General features: G+C 39.5%; 1 protein-coding gene and 1 non-coding gene across 2 annotated transcripts; one reads left to right on the top strand and one right to left on the bottom strand.

Annotated features, from left to right (window-relative positions):
- Nucleotides 1-9,760: 9,760 nt before the first annotated feature.
- On the bottom strand, nt 9,761-9,867 carry LOC141636764 (small nucleolar RNA R71). The gene has a single exon (XR_012541350.1). It is a non-coding gene; the product is annotated as a small nucleolar RNA R71 (small nucleolar RNA).
- A 9,388-nt stretch (nt 9,868-19,255) lies between these two features.
- On the top strand, nt 19,256-20,377 carry LOC141628911 (uncharacterized). Its single transcript, XM_074441994.1, has 2 exons — nt 19,256-19,582; nt 19,685-20,377. Exons 1-2 carry the CDS (start codon nt 19,256-19,258, stop codon nt 20,375-20,377), a joined length of 1,020 nt encoding a protein of 339 aa, XP_074298095.1.
- The last annotated feature ends 317 nt before the right edge of the window (nt 20,378-20,694 follow it).

The following is a 20,694-nucleotide window of genomic DNA, read 5'->3' as shown; positions in this document are numbered from 1 at the left end:
GTAGTCGCCTATAGTCACTTGTATGAGGTGACGTCTCGAAGTGACTAGAGTGTGATGCGATTGATGGCAACTTCAAGTGCCATAGAGTCATGTGAGATGACTAGTCGATCACATAGGCAGACTATTAAGAACACTTTGTCGGGCAGTGACCGCTTATAGAGTTCTGGCAAATTTATATAGCCTGGTCGTGGCGAGAGCTACTATAGTATTCTAATGAGTCGATTCTTTTGACTAAAGACTGTTCACCTAAGATGGCACGGTTTCAGATTAACTTTGATTTGTGTTACTACGACCTTCGTAAATGGGGTCAAATGGGCATATTTTGGGTTATGATGGTTGTGGCTAGTCGAAGGGGATAAGTGCGATAGGAATTATCCACCCCTTTATCAGGGTTAAAACAATATCTCAGGGCCACTCGAAGAGTAATGAACTGGAAATGCGTGGCCACGCTCGGAAGGTATCTATGGTAGATAAATTCCGGTCAATCAGTTATTCTCCAGATCGAGGAAACCACTCTCGATATGATCACTTGCAAGTACGACCCGAAAGACACCTTGCATTGAGTGGGAGATAGTAATAGGACAAGAGAATTGGTGACGCACACTTGTCGAGGGCAAGTGGGAGATTGTTGGAATATGTGTCCTCCGACAATAATGCGATCACAATTGTCGATCATATTGATCACATGTTTAAATCTCATTTTAAGAATACGTAAGGGATGATTCATTTTATAATCAACTGATCAACATTAATCGGTAACGATTGGCTTGCTAGAGTTTGACGTTACTGTCGTGGGACGGTGGTGGTCAGTTGATCCCTTAAGGTCACACCTAAAGGATGATGCCCTTATCCGTAAAGTTGATTGATTGTATGACGATACAAGTTAATCAATTCCTTAAAATGGAACAATTCAATTTGTGAGGGAGAATATTGATATCTTATTGTAATGGGATTAAATAAGATTTATTTTAGTAATAAAATGCTTTATTACTAAAATTGTTTATTGTTTGAGAAACAATAGGGATAAGAATGAATGGTTGATTATAATTACAAGATGTTGTGAATTATAATTAAATGACCCATTTTATTTATGTGATCAAGTATCACTAGTCAATTTGTTGAATGTAATTTAATTAATTTATAAAAAGATATTTATGTGATAAATATGCATTTAATTAATTAATAACATGTATCATACTACATGTGACATATTGTGTGACAAATGACAAATTGACAAAATAAAATGGCAGTCCATTTTATGGTACATGGACCGAAATAATGAGAGTGATGGGTGTTAGTGGGTGAATTATTTTATGGGATAAAATAAGGTAATGATGCCTAGTCTACACCTAGCCTTACATGCCTAAGGTTTTGATAAGAACAAAAAAATAAAGTAAGATGCCTTCTTTGGTATTATTGTAGTGCTCCAACCGTGAGTCACATTATGAGGGAGGCTTTTGGTCTTTAATTATTTCTCTTACATATTCATTCATTCAATACATGCAATAAGTTGATGCATACCTCTCTCTTACACTCTTCATCTTTCTCCAAAATTAGAGAAATCTTGATCCAAAATTGTTCTAAAAGATTACTAAAATTATTAATGTAATATATGAGTGTTAGTAATCAATTTTAAGGTAAACTACTAAACTAATATCTAGCTAATATTATTTAGTGGGGATAAGGGATAGTCTTGGGTGCAATCAAGAGGAGAATCTCTACTTTGAGATTTTGAATGTTCATCCATTATTGGAGAGCTCAAGAACTAACAAGAAGGAGATCTTGTTGGTGCCCATATGATGATCGAAATTTATTGGTGAGAAATTGATTTTCTTATCTTATCTATTTTAGTTTGCATGCATAAGATTTGCAATTAATTTTATGACTAAATTAATTAGAACATATATGAATATGTTAAATAATGAGATATAGATTTCTAACAACCTACTAGAGTCGTAACTGGTTGGCGGATGTGCATAGACTATAGACAGCTGAATGCCGCCACAAAGAATTATCATTTCCCCCTTCCTTTCATTGATCAGATGGTAGAAGGGTTAGCCTCTCATAAGTTTTTCTGTTATTTAGATGGATACTCAGGGTTCTTTCAAATCCCTATTCATCCGGATCATCAGGAAAAGACTACTTTTACCGGTCCTCAAGGTGTTTTTGCTTTTCGTAGAATGCCTTTTGGTTTGTGTAATGCCCCCGCCACCTTTCAAACGTGCATGATGGGGATATTTTCTGAGTATATAGAGTCTATTATGGAGGTCTTTATGGACGATTTCAACATCTATGGGAGTGATTTTGATAACTACTTGTCTAATCTTTATAAAGTGTTGCAGGGCTGCATTAAGGTTAATCTTGTGCTTAACTGGGAGAAGTGTCACTTTATGGTCAACGAGGGAGTGTCTTAGGGCACTTAGTTTCTGATAGGGGCATTGAGGTGGATAAGGCAAAGGTGCAAGTGATTCAGCAATTGCCTCCTCCTGTTAATGTTAAAGGAGTGAGGAGTTTCCTTGGGCATGCTGGCTTTTGTCGCCGGTTCATCAAGGACTTTTCGAAAATTGCTAAATCACTTACACAGTTTTTAGTTAAGGACGCCCCCTTTTTTTTACTCATGAGTATCGTTCTGCTTTTAACAGGTTGAAGCTGGCCTTGATTTCCGCACCTATTATCCAGCCCCTTAATTGGGAGCTGCCATTTGAGATTATGTGCGATGCTAGTTATTATGCACTAGGAGCGGTGTTCGGCCGGCGGAAAGACAAAGCTTTGAGCGCGATATACTATGCGAGCCGAACTCTGAATGAGGCTCAAGTAAAGTATACTACTACTAAGAAAGAGCTAATAGCTGTGGTTTATGCGCTGGAGAAATTCCACTCTTACTTGATAGGTTTGGAAGTTACTGTTTTTACGGCCCATACAACGCTGACACACCTTCTTGCTTAGAAGGAAGCTAAGCCACGACTGTTGAGATGGATACTCTTTCTAAAGGAATTTGATCTGCAAATCAAAGACAAGACGGGCGCCGAGAATGTAGTAGTTGATCACCTGTCACGATTATCGTAGTAGGAGGGAGAGGATCCTTTACCTATTGATGATTCTTTTCCCGATAACTCGTTATTTGTAGTTTTTACTAACACTAACCATGATCAATGGTATGCAGATTTGGCTAACTACGTTGTCAGTGGCGAGCTGCCATCCGACCTGTCTTATCAGAAGAGGAAGCGATTTCTTCATGACGCAAAACGATATTTCTGGGATGATCCTTATTTCTTTAAGGAGTATGTAGACGGTATTTAGAGACGGTGTATTCCAGAATGGGAGACCAGAGCAAATCTAGAAGGATGTCATTCTTCTTCTTATGGTGGTCACCACGGTCCGTTGCGAACCGTGACTAAGGTACTTCAATCTGGTTTTTTCTGGCCTACTTTGTTTAGAGATGTTAAAGTGTTTGTTTAAGCCTGTGATGCTTGCCAGCGCTCTGGGAATATCTCCAAGAGATATGAGATGCCTCAAAACGGCATTCTAGAGGTCGAGGTTTTTGATGTCTGGGGCATTGATTTCCAAGGACCCTTCCCATCTAGTAAAGGTAAGAGGTATATTCGAGTAGCTATAGACTATCTGTGTAAATAGGTGAAAGCTATTGCTTCACCTAACTGTGATGCCAAGACAGTGATCAAAATGTTTAAAAAGATTATTTTTCCCCAATTTGGTGTCCCTAGGGTCGTCATTAGAAATGGGGGAATGCATTTTAAAGAGAAAAAACTCACAGCTATACTGTCTAAAGTCGGTGTCCAACATCGCAGAGGATTGGGGTACCATCCCCAAACTAGTGGGCAGGTTGAGGTCTCTAATACGGAAATAAAAGAGATTTTAGCTAAAGTTGTCTCTAAATCACGGAAGGATTGGAGTCTGAAATTGGATGACATATTATGGGCATATCGGACTACCTTTAAAACACCGATTGGTGCATCACCATATCGGTTGGTTTATGGGAAGTCCTGTCATTTACCTGTTGAACTAGAATGCAAGGCTTATTGGGCTATTTGTGAATTAAATTATGATTCTAAGTTGTGTGGTCAGAACCGTTTATTGCAGCTAGATGAGCTGGAAGAGTTTAGGCTAAATGCCTATGATAGCTCACGCATCTACAAACAGAAAACGATGAGATGGCACGACAAAAGAATCATACCGCGGGACTTCCATGTCGGGCAGAAGGTGTTGCTGTTTAATGCCCGACTACGCTTGTTCCCTGGTAAGCTGAAGTCCAGGTGGAGTGGCCCTTCTACAGTGACTGCTGTCACCAAATTTGGGCCCGTTGAATTAGAGAATTCCGAGGGCGAAAGATTTAAAGTGAATGGCCAATATGTAAAGCATTACTATGGAGAAAACGACTTGGTTGGCAAGGTCGAAGTTTTCTACTTCGACAATCCAGATGAGCAAGATAATTGAAGTCAAAAGGTCGTGCGGGACCTCTTAAACCTGCGCTATCTGGGAGGCCACCCGGCTTGTAATTTGTTGTAATTTTGTTAAAACTTTTGGTTAATTTTGTGTGCTTTAGTTGTTAGTTTTCTAAACAATAGACTGAACATTTGAACTCGTTTTGTTAGTTCCGTAGGTTGTTTGTTGCGTTTTTTTGCAGGAACCTCACGTGACTCACTCGAACGAGTACTTTGTGTTCTCGATCGAGCACTTTTGTTGCCCAGATTACTCGATCTGGAGCCTCCATTCCTCGATCGAGTACCACTAAAAGCCGACATCTCGATCGAGAGCCTTATTTCCTCGATCGAATACTTTCTCAGGCTCCATCCACTCGATCGAATACTTTCTCAAGCTCCATCCACTCGATCGGATGCCTTATATTTTGATCGAGTACTGCTGCTTTCCCTCACGTGATGCGAAGTTATGGGCTATTTGCGACCTCCCATGTTGCTGGCTGGTTTCGGGTTGCGTCATCTTATAAGTTTTCCGTGCTTACACTCTTCTCTTCTCTTCAGTTTGCATTTCCTTTCCCTATTTTTGGGTACAATGAGGGCATTGTACGGTTTGGTTTGGGGAGGGTATGCATCCATATCTGTGTCTGCATGTTGTTTTTATTACATTTCAGTTTGCACGTTTATTTTCGCATGCACTGTTGTCTTATTCCAAAATCTCATAAAAAATTCCAAAATTCTCGTTTAGTTTTGCATGTAGGTTGAGTCGGAACATTATAACTTTTATGCTACTTAAAGTCCTTCACCCTTGCCTTGCACATTCTTAACATTTTTGTTACCATGGTAATTTGCATAATCTACGAGTTTTTTGTTTAAACTCAACTGAACGTATAGACTTGACTCTAATATTGGTAAGCTACATATATATTCTAAGATTTAGAACTTGATAAACTGGTGACATTCATGACTTGTTTCATTTAGGATGTGAGTAGTACTCTCTATAAGACATATAACATTAATTTGCACAAACATGACGCTCTTTTCTTGGTACCTTTATGTATTCGGTTTTCGGCGGTGACACATGTGGAGAGGTAACTTACAACCCTTCTTTCATTACTACCCATAAACTTCACATTAGCCAAATTTCCCTTTTGACCCCTAACTACACCTAAAATTTAGCATGCCCTGTCAAGCTAGTTTAGTGTTTTTCTGTGGGTATGCTATTATCCATGTCAATTTGGCTCGCTTTGAAATATTTGAAGTTGGTAGTATGAATTGAAAAAGACGAAAAATGAAATGAAAAAGAAATCTGAAAAAAAAATAGAAAATTGAAAGAAGAAGAAAGAAGGAGAAAGAAAAAAGAATCATGTGAAATGTTGATTAAAAAAAAAATGACTACCATGCTTATCATTATTTTTCAAGGGGAGTCTCTTGATGGTGTGAGTGATGTTTTGCCATAATGGCACGATTGTACGTTCTGAATATTGGTTGACAAAGCGGAATGAGTTTATTATTTGGTTACGGTTGTACTAGCTTGGCTTTAACTGCACTTATCCAAATTGTTTTGCCCCTTCTGACCCAAATACCTCACCTCACATTATATGAAAGTCATCAGCGTGTGTCTTGGTCCTGATTGGTTGGAATGCATATGTACGGTCGGTAGAAATCGGTTTTATGTTAGCTGTATATATGTTCTTATGGGTCGAGTTAGGTGAGTGTCTTTACTTCTTTCTATCTCATAAATTTATACTCACCTTGTGCTTAATTTGTGTGATGAATGACCCGTGAGAGTCCGATATATATGAGTCTTGCAAGGTCGATGGTTAAGTAGTTTAAAATATCGATTTAAATCGTCTTCACCTACCCTCTGCTACTTTGTTATTTTTTGCATTAAATTGGCTTAGGTGGACAATTTGTAGGTGGTAAGTTGGTCCCATTCAACTAGTTGTTCCTAGTTGCATTTATATTTTGCTTGGGGGCAAGCAAATGTTTGGTTTGGGGAGGTTTGATGTGTGTATTTTCTATAAGGTTTTTACCCTATATTTACAAGCATTTCTATGTTATTTATGTGGCATCTAGCTACAAATGTCCCCCGAATAGTCCACTTTGATTTGTCTTGTATTATTTGCAGATATGAACCGAAAAAGAGTAAAATCGAGCCTGAACCTGTCCCAATTGCATGCATTTTGGAGAAAGAAGAATCGGAGCTTGGAATCTGTCACTTATAGATACGTGAACTGGCTTCAGAAGGTGTTTTGCGATCATCCACGCTAACGCAGCTCGATCGACTAAGTTGGCTGCTTAAACTGGTCAATCGAATGCTTTTTCGTTCTGAAGATTCTCGATCGAGTAACTACTGTACTCGATCCAGAAGGGCGTTTTCTAGGTTCCTCGATCGAGTACTTATTGTCCTCGATCGAGTTGTTTGATCTTGATTTTACTCGATCGAGTGGTTTCATTCTACTCGATCGCGTAGTTTCTGCCGTGAGGATATTTTTACGCAAGGATATTTTATTTTCTATCTTAGAATAAAAAGGTCGACGGCAGTAGAACAAGGGATCTCTTCTTTTATCGCTTACTTTTAGATCTGAAACTTTCATCTCTTATTTTTATTCTCTATTCTTGAGACCTAGAACTTGGCACTTTTGGAACTCGTTGTATTCGGTATTTTCGTTCTTTAATTTCAATCTTTATTCTATCGCACCTATTTATTATTTATCATCTATTCTTTCTTCTACATTAATTGTTGTTTCTATTAGTTATTAGAATGGTCAATTTAATTGTCTTTTTTGTTGTTGTTAATTTCCCAAATCTCTTTATGCTTAACTAATCTTCTATGCTAGGACATAGAGAAGCCTTGGTGATTAGGGAGATTATGAATAGGTAATAAGGGCTTGGTACAAATTGGGCTTGTGTTGTTAATCATTAGATTTAATAGCGATTAGTTACTTGAGTCGACACATTTAGCTAATTGATTTGGTACATCTTGACCTAGATTGAAAGATTGGAAGGGGTAAGACTTGCAATGAAGATTAAGATGAGAGAGAAAGTTAGTGAGAGAAATTTTTAGGGTTCTTTTCTTTTACAGAAATGGCTTGATGATGCGTGTCTTTTATATGATGTTTTACATCCTGTTTTACACGCATTTCAGAGCTCATTTTAGTAGTTTATGCTACTATTCTACCTATTTCCGTCTACTTTCGTGTTTTTGTACTTTATTGCAGAAATGTGAAGAATTCAACGAAAAATGAGCTAAATCCGCCTCCGAGTATCCTGCATTGCATTTGACATGAATAATTCACTTAAGGAACGAGCTTGGTGCGCGTTTCAAGGCCCAAAAGACAAATCCACGAGATTATAGAAGCCAACTATTAGCTACTTCAGTCGATCGACCACTGCCTTCAATCGATCGACCAACCTGCGGGTTCCAGTAGCTACTGTTAAGCTCAGGGCAGTCGATCGACCGCCATGCTTGGTCGATCGACCAAGACGCTAATCAGACGTGAATAAGAAGATCGAGGAAAAGCAAGCCCATTATGTTTAGGTTTTGATAAAAAGTATTACGTATATTTTCTATATAACGTAACCTAGAACATTCAGAAAAGGAGGAAGTTCTTATTCAGTTTTCAATTCCGTTTAGTTTGAGTTTATTAATTAGGGTTCAAGGATTACTTCGGTATTGAATACAATTCACTGTTGCATTCGGCTTTGTTCTTTTCCTTCGCAATTCACACGGTATTCTCTGGTTTTATTCAGTTATTTTGCATTCATTCGTAGTTGTAGAGTTGCTAGATCAGTTTCCCCAAAGCCGAATTGCCGTCTTATGTTAATTGTTTATTTTACCGCATTAATCATGAATTCTGTAGTTTATTTAGCCAATTTTATTGTTGCCTTTAATTTTAGTATGAGTAGCTAAATTGCTTGTGCTAGGATGTAGGGGAACTGTAGGATTAGGCGGCGTAGAATTAACATGGATCGATATCGCGTGTCGGTCCGATCGACCGCCATACCGGTCGATCGACGCCACGTGAGGTTTTACCTTAGTTTTAATTGTTTAAATTCTTTATTCGACGAATCGAGTGCACACGACTAGTTGAATGTTTAGGATGTGACTGACCCATTAGATCGAGAGATAGGGACAGTTGTTAGATCACCAATTAAAATGACTAAACTATGCTGAGATCGAAAGATAGGTAAAGTTTAGATTATTAGTCACTTTTCAGGACGAGAGTCAGTATTAGTGATATTAGGGACTAATAGCAAGATCGAAAGATGCTATCTGTAAAGAGTGGACCGAGAGGACCTCTTGTTTTCCGCCTCATGTGTTTGATTTAGACCGACTTAGTTTGCTGCCGCCGAAACTATAGTGAACCGACCATCCTAGTACCCTTCTTTATATTTGATTTAATATATTTCTTTAGTTTAATTTTTATTGTTATTAGCTATTGACCAAATCAAACCAACCCCCACTCTTGTTACCTTAGACTAAATTTAGACAACTTTTAATTACATTCGCCTCCTTGTGGTTCGACCCTATTACCACTAGCCTAGGTTAGTTTTAATAGGAATTATAAATATTATTTTTGGTGCTCACAACGACGGGTATCAAATTTTGGCGCCGTTGCCGGGGAGGCAATTGTTTTAATTTTTAGTTGTTTTATTTTATTCTGTTTCTTAGTTTAAGGGACATCCGTTCCTTAAACTTTTCTTATATTCTTTTTGTAGTTTTTTCTTATGCTCAGCTCACAGGGTGGTGAATTAGTACCTTTCAATCCTGAGATTGAGAAGACCTTGCGTGAGTTGAGACGATCATCTAGGATATTGCCGACAGAGGAAGAGCTGAGTACTCTATCTAGTTACTACGAGAACGAATTGTTCGAAGAAGACCCACCTACATCTCCTGCTTCTACCTCTTCACCGAGATACACATCTCCGGAAATTCCAAATCATGGTGAAGAAGCAACCATAGCAAGTCATTCTCGAGCCGACACCAAAATCTATACAAGGGGTTCGAATTACCTGGAGCTGATAGGAAATTCGAACCGAAGCATTCCTATATCAACTTAGTTGAGAGGAACCAGTTCGGGGGTGCTGCAAATGAAGATGCAGCCAAGCATATGGAGATATTTATCGATTATTGCTGCTCTATACACCCACCGACCGGTGTGACCCAGGACCAGATAAAGGAAACCATGTTTATATTCTCACTCCATGATGTTGCAAGGAAGTGGTACAGAGATCTGGATCGAGCCGCTCATGGGATCACCGACTGGAATTCTTTGGCCTTTGCATTCTACAAGAAATACTTCTCTGCCTCAAAGACGAATGCCATTAGAGCTCAGATCACGAGCTTTAAACAGGGACCTGATGAGAACTTTCATGAAGAATGGGTCCGTTTCAAGAAGCTGGTGCGAACTATTCCGCACCATGGGTTCGAAAAATGGAGTCTTTGCAATCAGTTCTATAATGGGTTGTATGACGATCAGAGGGCTATTTTGGATGCTGCAGCCAATGGCAGATTTGCTGAGAATATGGGAGAGACTACGGGGTGGAAGATCATTGATGACTTAGCCACCCATAAAGCTGAATATGGGAATTCGAGAGGCAATCAGAGGAGGAGTGCTGAATCCCCTTCTGTAGCTGCATTAGAGGCTCTCATGACGAGGTTTGACAAATACGAGTTGGGAGGAGCTTCAAAAGGAGGGATGTATCATGTGAATGCTGTTTTAGATGGTCCTTTCGTCTGTAGAAGATGTGGAGTTGAGGGACATGTCTCAGACAATTGTCCTAGTCCCTTCGAGTCTTGTGCTGCCTTTCAACATTACAGGCAGACAAACACGTACTATGAGTCGAATATCCATCCCAACTTGAGGTAGAGTAGCCAGAATGTCCTGAATCCGACTCAACCTCCGCAGCAGCAGCAAGCTTATGTGCCCCCTCACAAGCGACAACCATATCAAAAACCTCCCTATGTGCCGTAGCAGCAACAATCTCAAAATTATGACTTTGCTGAGTTGAAGAATATGTTGCAAAAGGAGTCCCAAGCTAGAGAGGCCGGAATGAAACTACTAGAGAGCCAAATTGCTCAATTGGCTAGCAAGAGTACAACTCGAGCTCCGGGACACTTACCGACTCAAACTGACTAGAAAGAGACCCTAAATACCATTACTTTGAGGAGTGGGTCTACCCTGGAGGGGCCTGCCATGGTCGAGGACGCTGATGAAAAAGATGGGGCGAAACCGAATCAGAATAAAGCTGTTACAAGTAATAGCAAGAAAAAGGCGTCTACCAGGTATATCAGTCGATCGACTGATACACCCAGTCGATCGACTGAAGTGCGAGTTACAGGAGCTTCGGTATCTTAATCCGGTCGATCGACTGAGCAACATGGTCGATCGACCGAGGGCGCTGCTGATATTGAACAATTTCGTCCTCCAATGCCCAATAATCTGAGGGATCACTTGTTTCGTGGTACGACAACTCCGAAAGTATTGGGGCAAGACCCGAGTGCTGATGGGTCAGTCCCGGTTCCGAAGTACGACCCAATGTCGATCAATAGTTCATATTTGAGACGGTCTGAAGAGGAGTCAAGCTTCAATAAGGAGAAGGTAGTGGACTTCCAGCCTAAGTTCACGGATGCCGGCATGCGAGATTTAGAGGAGAGGGTTAAGTTACTTCTTACAACCCCCTACCCGTAGAGATTGGTGCCGACGAAGGAACAGGTATCTTTCAATAAATTTGAAAATTTTGTTCGTAGTTTAAACGTACAAGTACCTTTCCTTGAATTAGTGAATCAAGTGTCCGCTTACATGAAGTTTATGAAGCAATTACTGTCTAAAAAGAGGTCACTTGAAACTGTGCATACTGTCGCACTCACTCAAGAGTCATGTTCTTATTTGACTCACACTGCACCCCATAAGCTAGAGGACCCAGGTAGCTTTTCCGTTCCTTGTAATATAGGTACCTTCTCTATTGAGAAGGCATTATGTGACCTAGAAGCTAGTATTAGCGTCATGCCCTTGAGTCTTGCTAGAAAGTTAAAATTGAATAGGTTTGCAGTTACGAGCATGACCGTTCAGATGACTGATCGCTCTGCGTCCAAATTATATAGAGTCTTGGAGGAAATCCTCGTGCAAATAGGGAAGTTTTTCTTCCCTGTAGACTTTGTGGTCCTAGATGTGCCTGAGGATTCCCACATACCTATCATCCTAGGTAGGCCATTTCTCGCACACCGCCGGTGCGTTATTGATGTTGGTTCGGGTACTTTGACCTTTAAGGTAGGCAAGCATTCCATTGTCTTTGCCCATACAGCTAGGAAGAAGGACCCCATGTGGCATGTCACTTGTAATACGGTTTCTGAAAAGAAATCCTATTTTGTGCTTCCTGATATGCCTGTCTCTATTCCTATTCCTGTTGTAACACCTCTGCTGTTTTAGATATTGCAGGAGCTGGTTTGGGGAAGGGCGAGGTGCCTGTTACTCCATCTGTTAAGAAGCAAGTCGTTTCAAGAGGCGGTCTTGGATGCCTGAGCTATGGCACTGATGAGGAGCTTGAAGATGAGCCAGCCAGAGTGAGAAAGTCCGACTTGGACTTTGATGAGCCGGAAGAGGTCATTGATTGGGGAGATGATGAAGCTGTTGATCCGTCAAGCTCTACGGATGCTGAACTTGAGAAAGGTGCAGCTGAGAAGATGAGCACCGTTGAGGCTACTTCTTATAGCCAGAAGCCGAGGAAGTGGGCCATGCCGTGGCCATTCTTGATCAACTACTAGTTGATCACGCGCTTTATCAAAAACTTCATTTTATTGCTTTTAAGCTATTTTATTGCTTTTGTGTGCGCGAGATTTCGCATTTAATTATTTTGTTTAGGAGTTTTAAGTACTTTAGACTTTACTTTGGGTTTTGCGTAATTTTGGGCGCGTATTATTGTGCACTTGCAGGTTTTTAGACCTCATTAGCTCAAGTTATTGAGCAAATACGAAGAAATCAGAAGTTACAAAGAAGATTTTCGGTCGATCGATCGACTGTATAGTCGATCGATCGGGTCGCACAGCCCAGAGCTTCGTTCTGTTCACACTGGTTGATCGACTAGGCTAGGTGGTCGATCGACGGCCCTGGACTGCTGTACTTGTTCACGACCTCTCCCCTGCTGTGTTTGGTCGATTTGCGGAATTGAGGGAGTTTTCTACTCCACTTTACCTTCCGTCATATTATTTATTTCTTTTATTTTCTCAATTGTGCACATAATACCGCTTCAAAATTGTTTTCTCGGACTTATGCGTGGTCCTTTTGTCTTTTCAGGTACTTTTTGGTAGCATCATAGCCACTGAAAACCTCCTAGCTCACGCCGATTTGGGGAGGTTTCCTTTTGCTGCGCTTAAAGTCTTGTGAGTTCCCAAGTTTTACTTCTTGTCGTATTTATTTATTTTCTCGCAAATTCCCGTTTCTCTTTTCTTCATTACATGATTTTGCACAATGGGGACATTGTGCGATTTGGTTTGGGGAAGGGTTTTGCGTCGCATATCATTTGCCATGCATTCACGTTTACATTTCAGTTTGCATTGTTTCTTTAATTTCTCTTATATATAAAGAAAATTCCAAAAAAAATTGAAAAATTTCATCAAAATTCAAAATTTGCATGTTTATTTTAGCATTTAGTCGAGTCGGAACGGTAGTATTTCAATGATGACATTGCAATTTCACCTGTTTATGCCTAAGCCTTGCTAATTGACATGTTATTAGTAGAATCGTATAAGTGCATATCTACGAGTTTTCGTTAATTATTTGCTGAACTTGAGACTTGACTTAGAATTTTGGCAAGCTACATCATATTTCCTAAGGTTTAGAGCTTATAAATGGTGACATCTATGACCAGTTTATCTAGGATGTGAGTAGTACTCCTTATGAGACATGTTACATAAATGTGCATAAATATGAACTTGATCTGCTTAATACCTATATGCATTCGATTTGTGGTTTGTTGACACATGTGGTAGAGGTTTCCCTTTATTCGTTTTGCCCAATCAGCTTCACACTGCCAAAACAGCCATTTTGTCCCATTACTACATCCTACATTTAGCCTGCCCTTGTCAAGCTAGTAGTCTATGTTCTTTGGATTGTTACTCGGTTTTTGGTAGCATTTGCTCTTATTGAGATTTTGTTGGATAAAAAGAATGAAGGAGGAAAAAAGTTCAAAGAAAAGGAAAAAGAAAGAAAGAAAAAATGATTCGAAAAAGAGAAAAAAGAGTTCTGTACTGTTAACCCAGTCGATCGACCACTACATCAAGTCGATCGACTGGGTTCCGAAGGAATCAATTCTCATAATTCAAAATCCTTATCTTATGGCGATTTTTGCTCCCATGTTGCATTAGTATCTTATGGGGAGTTGGTTGATTACTGTTATGATGGAGATTGTGAGTTTTGTGCTTGCTATAGCACCGTATCGATTGAATTTTGAGAAAGAAGAAGGATGTTGTCATATGGTTCCGTTTTGGTACTAGCTTGATCACCTGTACCTCCACTTTCCCGTAAATGTTTTCCCTCTTCTTACCCATACCTCACATTATCCATATTTACCTCGGCATGTGTCATGGTCATTTGTTGGTTGGAATGCATATGTACGGTCATAGAAATTACATTCATATTAGATTGCAGGCATGTTCTTATAGGTCGTAGTTAGGTGAGAGTCTCTACAAAATTAATTCTTTCTATCCTCTTATATATTCACCTGTGCTTATGAGTGATTTGAGCGACCCGTGAGAGTCCAATTTGATAAGTCTCTACAGTTAACGGTTGAGCAGTTCTTAACGACTTTATATCTCGTTTGCATGATTCACATTGCTAATTGATTGTTGGTTATTGCATTAAATTGGTTTAGGCTTGACACATTGCATTTCGCTCTGAGATTGAACTCGTTCCATTAGGTAATTATATCGAGTCTAGTTCTTGCTTGGGGACAAGCAAGGGGTTGGTTTGGGGAAGTTTGATACGTGTTGATGCGTGTCTTTTATATGATGTTTTACATCCTGTTTTACACGCATTTCAGAGATCATTTTAGTAGTTTATACTACTATTCTCCCTATTTCCATCTACTTTCTTGTTTATGTACATTATTGCAGAAATGTGAAGAATTCAACGGAAATTGAGCTAAATCCGTCCCCGAGTATCCTACATTGCATTTGATGTGAAGAATTCACTTAAGGAACGAGCTTGGTGCACGTTTCAAGGCCCAAAAGACAAATCCACGAGATTATAGAAGCCAACTATCAGCTACTTCGGTCGATCGACCACTACCTTCAGTCGATCGACCAACCTGCGGGTTCCAGTAGCTACTGTTCAGCTCAGGGCAGTCGATCGACCGCCATGCTTGGTCGATCGACCAAGATGCTAATCATACGTGAATAAGAAGATCGAGGAAAAGCAAGCCCATTGTGTTTAGGTTTTGATAATAAGTATTACGTATATTTTCTATATAACGTAACCTAGAACATTCAGAAAAGGAGGAAGTTCTTATTCAGTTTTCAATTCCGTTTAGTTTGAGTTTATTAATTAGGGTTCGAGGATTACTTCGGTATTGAATACAATTCACTATTGCATTCGGCTTTGTTTTTTTCCTTCGCAATTCACACGGTATTCTCTGGTTTTATTCAGTTATTTTGCATTCATTCATAGTTGTAGAATTGCTAGATCAGTTTCCCCAAAGCCGAATTGCCGTCTTATGTTAATTGTTTATTTTACCGCATTAATCATGAATTCTGTAGTTTATTTAACCAATTTTATTGTTGCCTTTAATTTCAGTATGAGTAGCAAAATTGCTTGTGCTAGGATTTAGGGGAACTGTAGGATTAGGCGGCGTAGAATTAACATGGACTAAAATCGCGTGTCAGTCGATCGACTAGCCACGTGAGGTTTTACCTTCGTTTTAATTGTTTTAATTCTTTATTCGACGAATCGAATGCACACGACTAGTTGAATGTTTAGGATGTGACTGACCCATTAGATCGAGAGATAGGGACAGTTGTTAGATCACCAATTAAAATGACTAAACTATGCTGAGATCGAAAGATAGGTAAAGTTTTGATTATAGTCACTTTTCAGGACGAGAGTCAGTATTAGTGATATTAGGGACTTATATCGAGATCGAAAGATACTATTTGTAAAGAGTGGACCGAGAGGACCTCTTGTTTTTCCGCCTCATGTGTTTGATTTAGACCGACTTAGTTTGCTGTCGTCGAAACTATAGTGAACTGACCATCCTAGTACCCTTATTTATATTTGATTTAATATATTTCTTTAGTTTAATTTTTATTGTTATTAGCTATAGACCAAATCAAACCAACCCCCACTCTTGTTACCTTAGACTAAATTTAGACAACTTTTAATTACATTCGCCTCCTTGTGGTTCGACCCTGTTACCACTAGCCTAGGTTAGTTTTAATAGGAATTATAAATATTATTTTTGGTGCTCACAACGACGGGTATCACTTGACAAAGGAAAAATTACTCTAAATCTAGTAGATTAATACGTATAATCAATTCTAATAACAAAAAAACTACAAAAAATTCATCTAATAATAGTAATACGACACATAATAATACTCAATCTGGTTCTAGGTTTCATATCTTTGAAAGCGTTGATGATGTTGTTCCAGAATTGGGGGAAAGTTCTAGGGTTTCTCGTTCAATCGTTCGCCCGTTTCAATTGAGTGAGATGAATGCAATCAAGGAGGAAGGATCTGAGGAGGAATCTGAATGGATTGATGTCCCAAGCCGTGGAAACTTGTCTCATTCTACTGGTACAGATAGGGTAAGGCCTCTTCAACTTAGCTCTAATGATGTTGAGTCTGAGTTGAACTATTGGTCCACTGCGGTTTATTGCTATGTGCTTAGGGTGAACCTACCGTTTAAGGTCATTGATGGTTTTGTGAAACGTATATGGGGGCACACCAACTATGATAAGATCTCGTTCCTGTCGAATGGGATTTTTATGGTTCATTTTCAATAAAAAGAGATTAAGGAGCATGTCTTACAAGAAGGCCCAATTTTCTTTGACAATACACTAGTGGCGGTGAAGAAGTGGACCCCTGATGTTAAACTCGTTAGGGAGGCTGTGGATTTAGTTCCAATTTGGATTAGATTTTATGGCCTTCCTCTCAAGTTCTGGGGGAATGCACCGTTGAAGATTGCTGGTCTTGTGGGTACTCCAGTTCATTGTGATAGTAATATGTTGTTGAAAACCTTTTTAGGGCATGCTAGAGTTATGATTGAAGTTCGAGTAGGTGCTGATTTGCCTGATGTCATTGAGTTTACTGATGAATTGGATGTGGTGCATAGGCAAATAGTACACTATTAATTGAAGCCTACTCTATGCTATGAATTTAAGGGGATGGGACACTTAACCAGGGACTGTTAGAAGAAACAAAAGTCTCCTTCTAAGGGTAAACGTGTCTGGGTGCCTAAGAGGAATACTGAGGTTTCGGCAACTACTGTGGTCCCAGAGCCTAGCACTGAACCTGTAGGGGATGTTGTGATAGGTGCACCTCTCATTAAGCATTCTTTACCTGTGGTCTCGATGAATAGGGATAGGGGATTTTTTGTTGAGGCTAATGTTCTGGTCACACCAAAGCCTACCACTGCTAGGAATTTTACAGCTGCAAGGATCATCACTAAGATGACTAGGCAGGGTGGTGTTAATTAGGATAGTGGGCAGAGCACTTCTATGGAAGTGGTGGAACGCTCTGTTTATTATAGAAGAGTGTTGGAAAATAAAATGAGTGGTACTTCTGCATTCTTTGAGAATGGGTAGCCTAGGATTTTGGAATGTTAATGGTATTAATAGTGCAAATAAGCAGAAAGATGTTAGATGGTTTCTCCACTCTAATAATGTAGGTGTTTTTGGCATGGTAGAAACTAGAGTTAGGAATTGCTCTATAAATAAAGTTCGTTCAGGCATTGGAACTAATTGGAATATGATTAATAATAATTATGTCCATGGTGGTGGGAGAATCTGGATCTTATGGGATGGGGGTAACTACAACATTGAGGTTTTGAGTTGTGAAGAACAAAGTTATTCATACGAGGGTCACTTATTATCCCACTAGTGCTGTTTGGTGGATGTTTGTAGTCTATGGGTTCAATAGAGTGGCTAAAAGGATTCCCCTATGGAATTCTTTATGTTCTATGAAAAATTTGATTAATGGTCCTTGGGTGGTCATGGGGGATTTCAATAATGTACTTGCTATGTGTGAAAGAATAAGGGGTGCTGAGGTTTCTTTTGCTGATATAAGAGACTTCCAAGAGTCTGTTGATAGATGTGGTTTAATGGATATCCCTGCTCAGGGGTCCTTTTTTTACATGGACCAACAAACATGAGCCAGGGGATATAGTTTTTAGTAGGATTGATAGAGCTCTAGTTAATGATGAGTGGTTACATTGCTTCCCCGAAACTGACACTGTCTTCCATCCAAAAGAGCTTTTTTATCATTGCCCGTGCACCATTAATATGTCACCTACTGTAGAAAGGAAGAAGGGAAGTTTTAAATATTATAATATGTGGAGCAAGGAAAGTGGTTTTTTGGATTTAATCGAGGAAGTTTGGGATCATAAGATTGAAGGAGTTCCTATGTTTCAACTTGTGAAAAATTAAAAGAGTTGAAGAAACCGTTGAAAGAGCTAAATGGATCCGCCTTTGCTAACATTGAAACAAGTGTCAGTGTTGCTAAGTTATATCTCCTGCGGACACAAGTTAAGTTGCATAATGATGTTAGTAATCTGCTTCATCAGAAGGAAGCTCATGATGCTGCTTTGTGCTATAAAGACCTAGATGATGCCAGAAGGAGCTTCCTTGCTAAAAAAAACAAAGGATCATTGGATGAAGGAGGGTGATGATAACACCAAATTCTTTCATAGTGTGATAAGAGCTAGGGAATGCAAAATCGAATTCTATGCATCAAGGATATGGAAGGGAATATGTGCACTAATCCCCAGGAGATTGAGACTGCCTTCATTGGTTATTATAAAAATTTGCTAGGATCCAGTAAGAATGTGGTGAAGGTTCACTTTCCTATAGTGAAGAAAGGTAAGATACTTTCTGATGGCCAATGTACCTCTCTTATCAAAGAGGTTACTGATTCTGAAATATATGATGCCCTTTCCTCTATTCCTGCTAATAAGGCCCCTGGGCCTGATGGCTATTCCTCCCAATTTTTTAAGGACTCTTTTGAGGTGGTGGGGGGGGGGGGGATCTGGTTGCTGCTGTTAAAAGATTTTTTTCAAACTGGGAAGTTGCTGAAACAGGTCAATGCTACCACTCTTACCCTTATCCCTAAAAAGTCTAGACCTATGTCTGTTGCTGACTTTAGACTTATTGCTTGCTGTGATGTGGTGTACAAATTCATTTCTAAGGTTTTGTGTAAAAGAATTGATGTTGTTCTCCCTGACCTGATTAGTGAGAATCAGAGTGCGTTCATAAAAGGGAGAGATATTGTGGATAATATTCTTATCTGTCATGATCTTGCGAGACTATATAAAAGGAAAACGTGCTCCCATAGGTGTATAATGAAAATAGATTTGAAAAAAGCTTATGATTCTATTGAATGGTGCTTTATTGAACAAATGCTTGGTGCCTTGGGGTTCCCTGAGAGAATGATTAATTAGATTATGGTTTGTGTCTCCACCCCAAGGTTTACTTTATCTTTAAATGGGTCCAACTTTGGCTATTTTTAGGGTCAAAGAGGGATTAGGCAGGGTGATCCAATGTCTCCCCTTCTTTTTACAATTTGTATGGAATATCTTAGTAGACTCCTGAATGATGTCACTAGTAGAATGGACTTTAACTTTCATCCCCTGTGTAGAGCACTGCATTTGAGTCATCTTTGTTTTGCTGATGATCTACTCATGTTTAGTAGAGGTGATATGCAGTCTATCATTATTCTCCTAAGGGCTTTTGCAACCTTTTCTGTGGCCTCTGGGTTGGAAATGAATTATGACAAATCTGACATTTACTTTAATGGGATAGCTCAAGATGAGATTGATTTTATGCTGACAGTCTCTGGATTTAAAATGGGAGTATTTCTATTCAGATATCTTTGGATGCCCATATCTTATAATAGGATGGCTGTTGGGGATTGTACTAGATTGGTGGAGAAGATGGTTGAGAGAATTATAGGATGAGGAGCCATGAAGCTTAGTTATGCTGGCAGATTGGTCTTGGTTTAGACTATTCTGACTCATATTCATTCTTTCTGGGCTAAGGTTTTCATAATCCCTACTACTGTTATTGCAAGGATTGAATGCACCTGCAGGAATTATCTATTGGCAGGGTCTGAACAACTCCTTAAATCTCCTTCTGTGTCTTGGGAAAAGATTTGTACTGAAAAAAGAGGTGGGGGCTTGGACATTGTGCATTGTAGGAACTGGAACCTGACTATGCTTGGGAAATATGTGTGGTGGCTGGTTATTAAAGCTGATCACCTTTGGATTAAGTGGGTGAATCATATCTATATTAAAGGATGGGAATGGTTCGATTATTCTCCTTCAACACATGCTAGTTGGACATGGAGGAAAGTTTGTCAAGCTAAGGAGATTTTTAAGAGTGCTTATTTGATGAACCATTGGAATGGGACCCTTGGAAATTACACTATTGCTGTTGGGTATAAGTGGCTCCAAGGGGAGAGAGCTAGAGTTGTGTGGTTCCCTCTCATATGGAACAGAATTAATGTCCCCAAACATTTATTTGTAGGGTGGCTTGCTGTGCAGGGCAGGCTACTAACTAAGGAGAGAATGTTTAACTTTGGGTTCAATGAGGATAGGCTTTGTGATCTGTGTGGCATTCAGTATGAGGACCATGAGCACCTATTTTATGGGTGTGCATTCAGCAGGAGATGTTGGATCTTAACTGGTGACTGGTTAGGGATACAGTTTCCTAGCTCTAGACTAGTTCACTAGTCTCTTCATTGGAGGAATCAGTCTTTACAAAAGAAGTTCACTATGTTTGCAGTCACTGTGGCTATGTTTTATCATATTTGGCATGCCCGTAATGTCTGCAGACTGGAGGTTAAATTTTGTGCTCCTTGATATGTGGTTCATCAACTGAAAAAGGAACTTCAGCCTTGTGTTCTTAGAACTCAGTGGCCATCAAGCCAGCCACTCATATGGGGACCTTGGACTTAATCTGATCTTGGTTTCCTTTTGCCTTGTCTGAATGATGTATAGAGTACTATAGGTTTTACAAAGTTTGTATTTGGTGTTGATGTACGAAAATA

The sequence above is a fragment of the Silene latifolia genome, chromosome Y (assembly GCF_048544455.1).
Source record: "Silene latifolia isolate original U9 population chromosome Y, ASM4854445v1, whole genome shotgun sequence".
NCBI classification, from domain to species: Eukaryota; Viridiplantae; Streptophyta; class Magnoliopsida; order Caryophyllales; family Caryophyllaceae; genus Silene; species Silene latifolia.
This window is presented reverse-complemented; position numbering and strand designations above follow the sequence as displayed.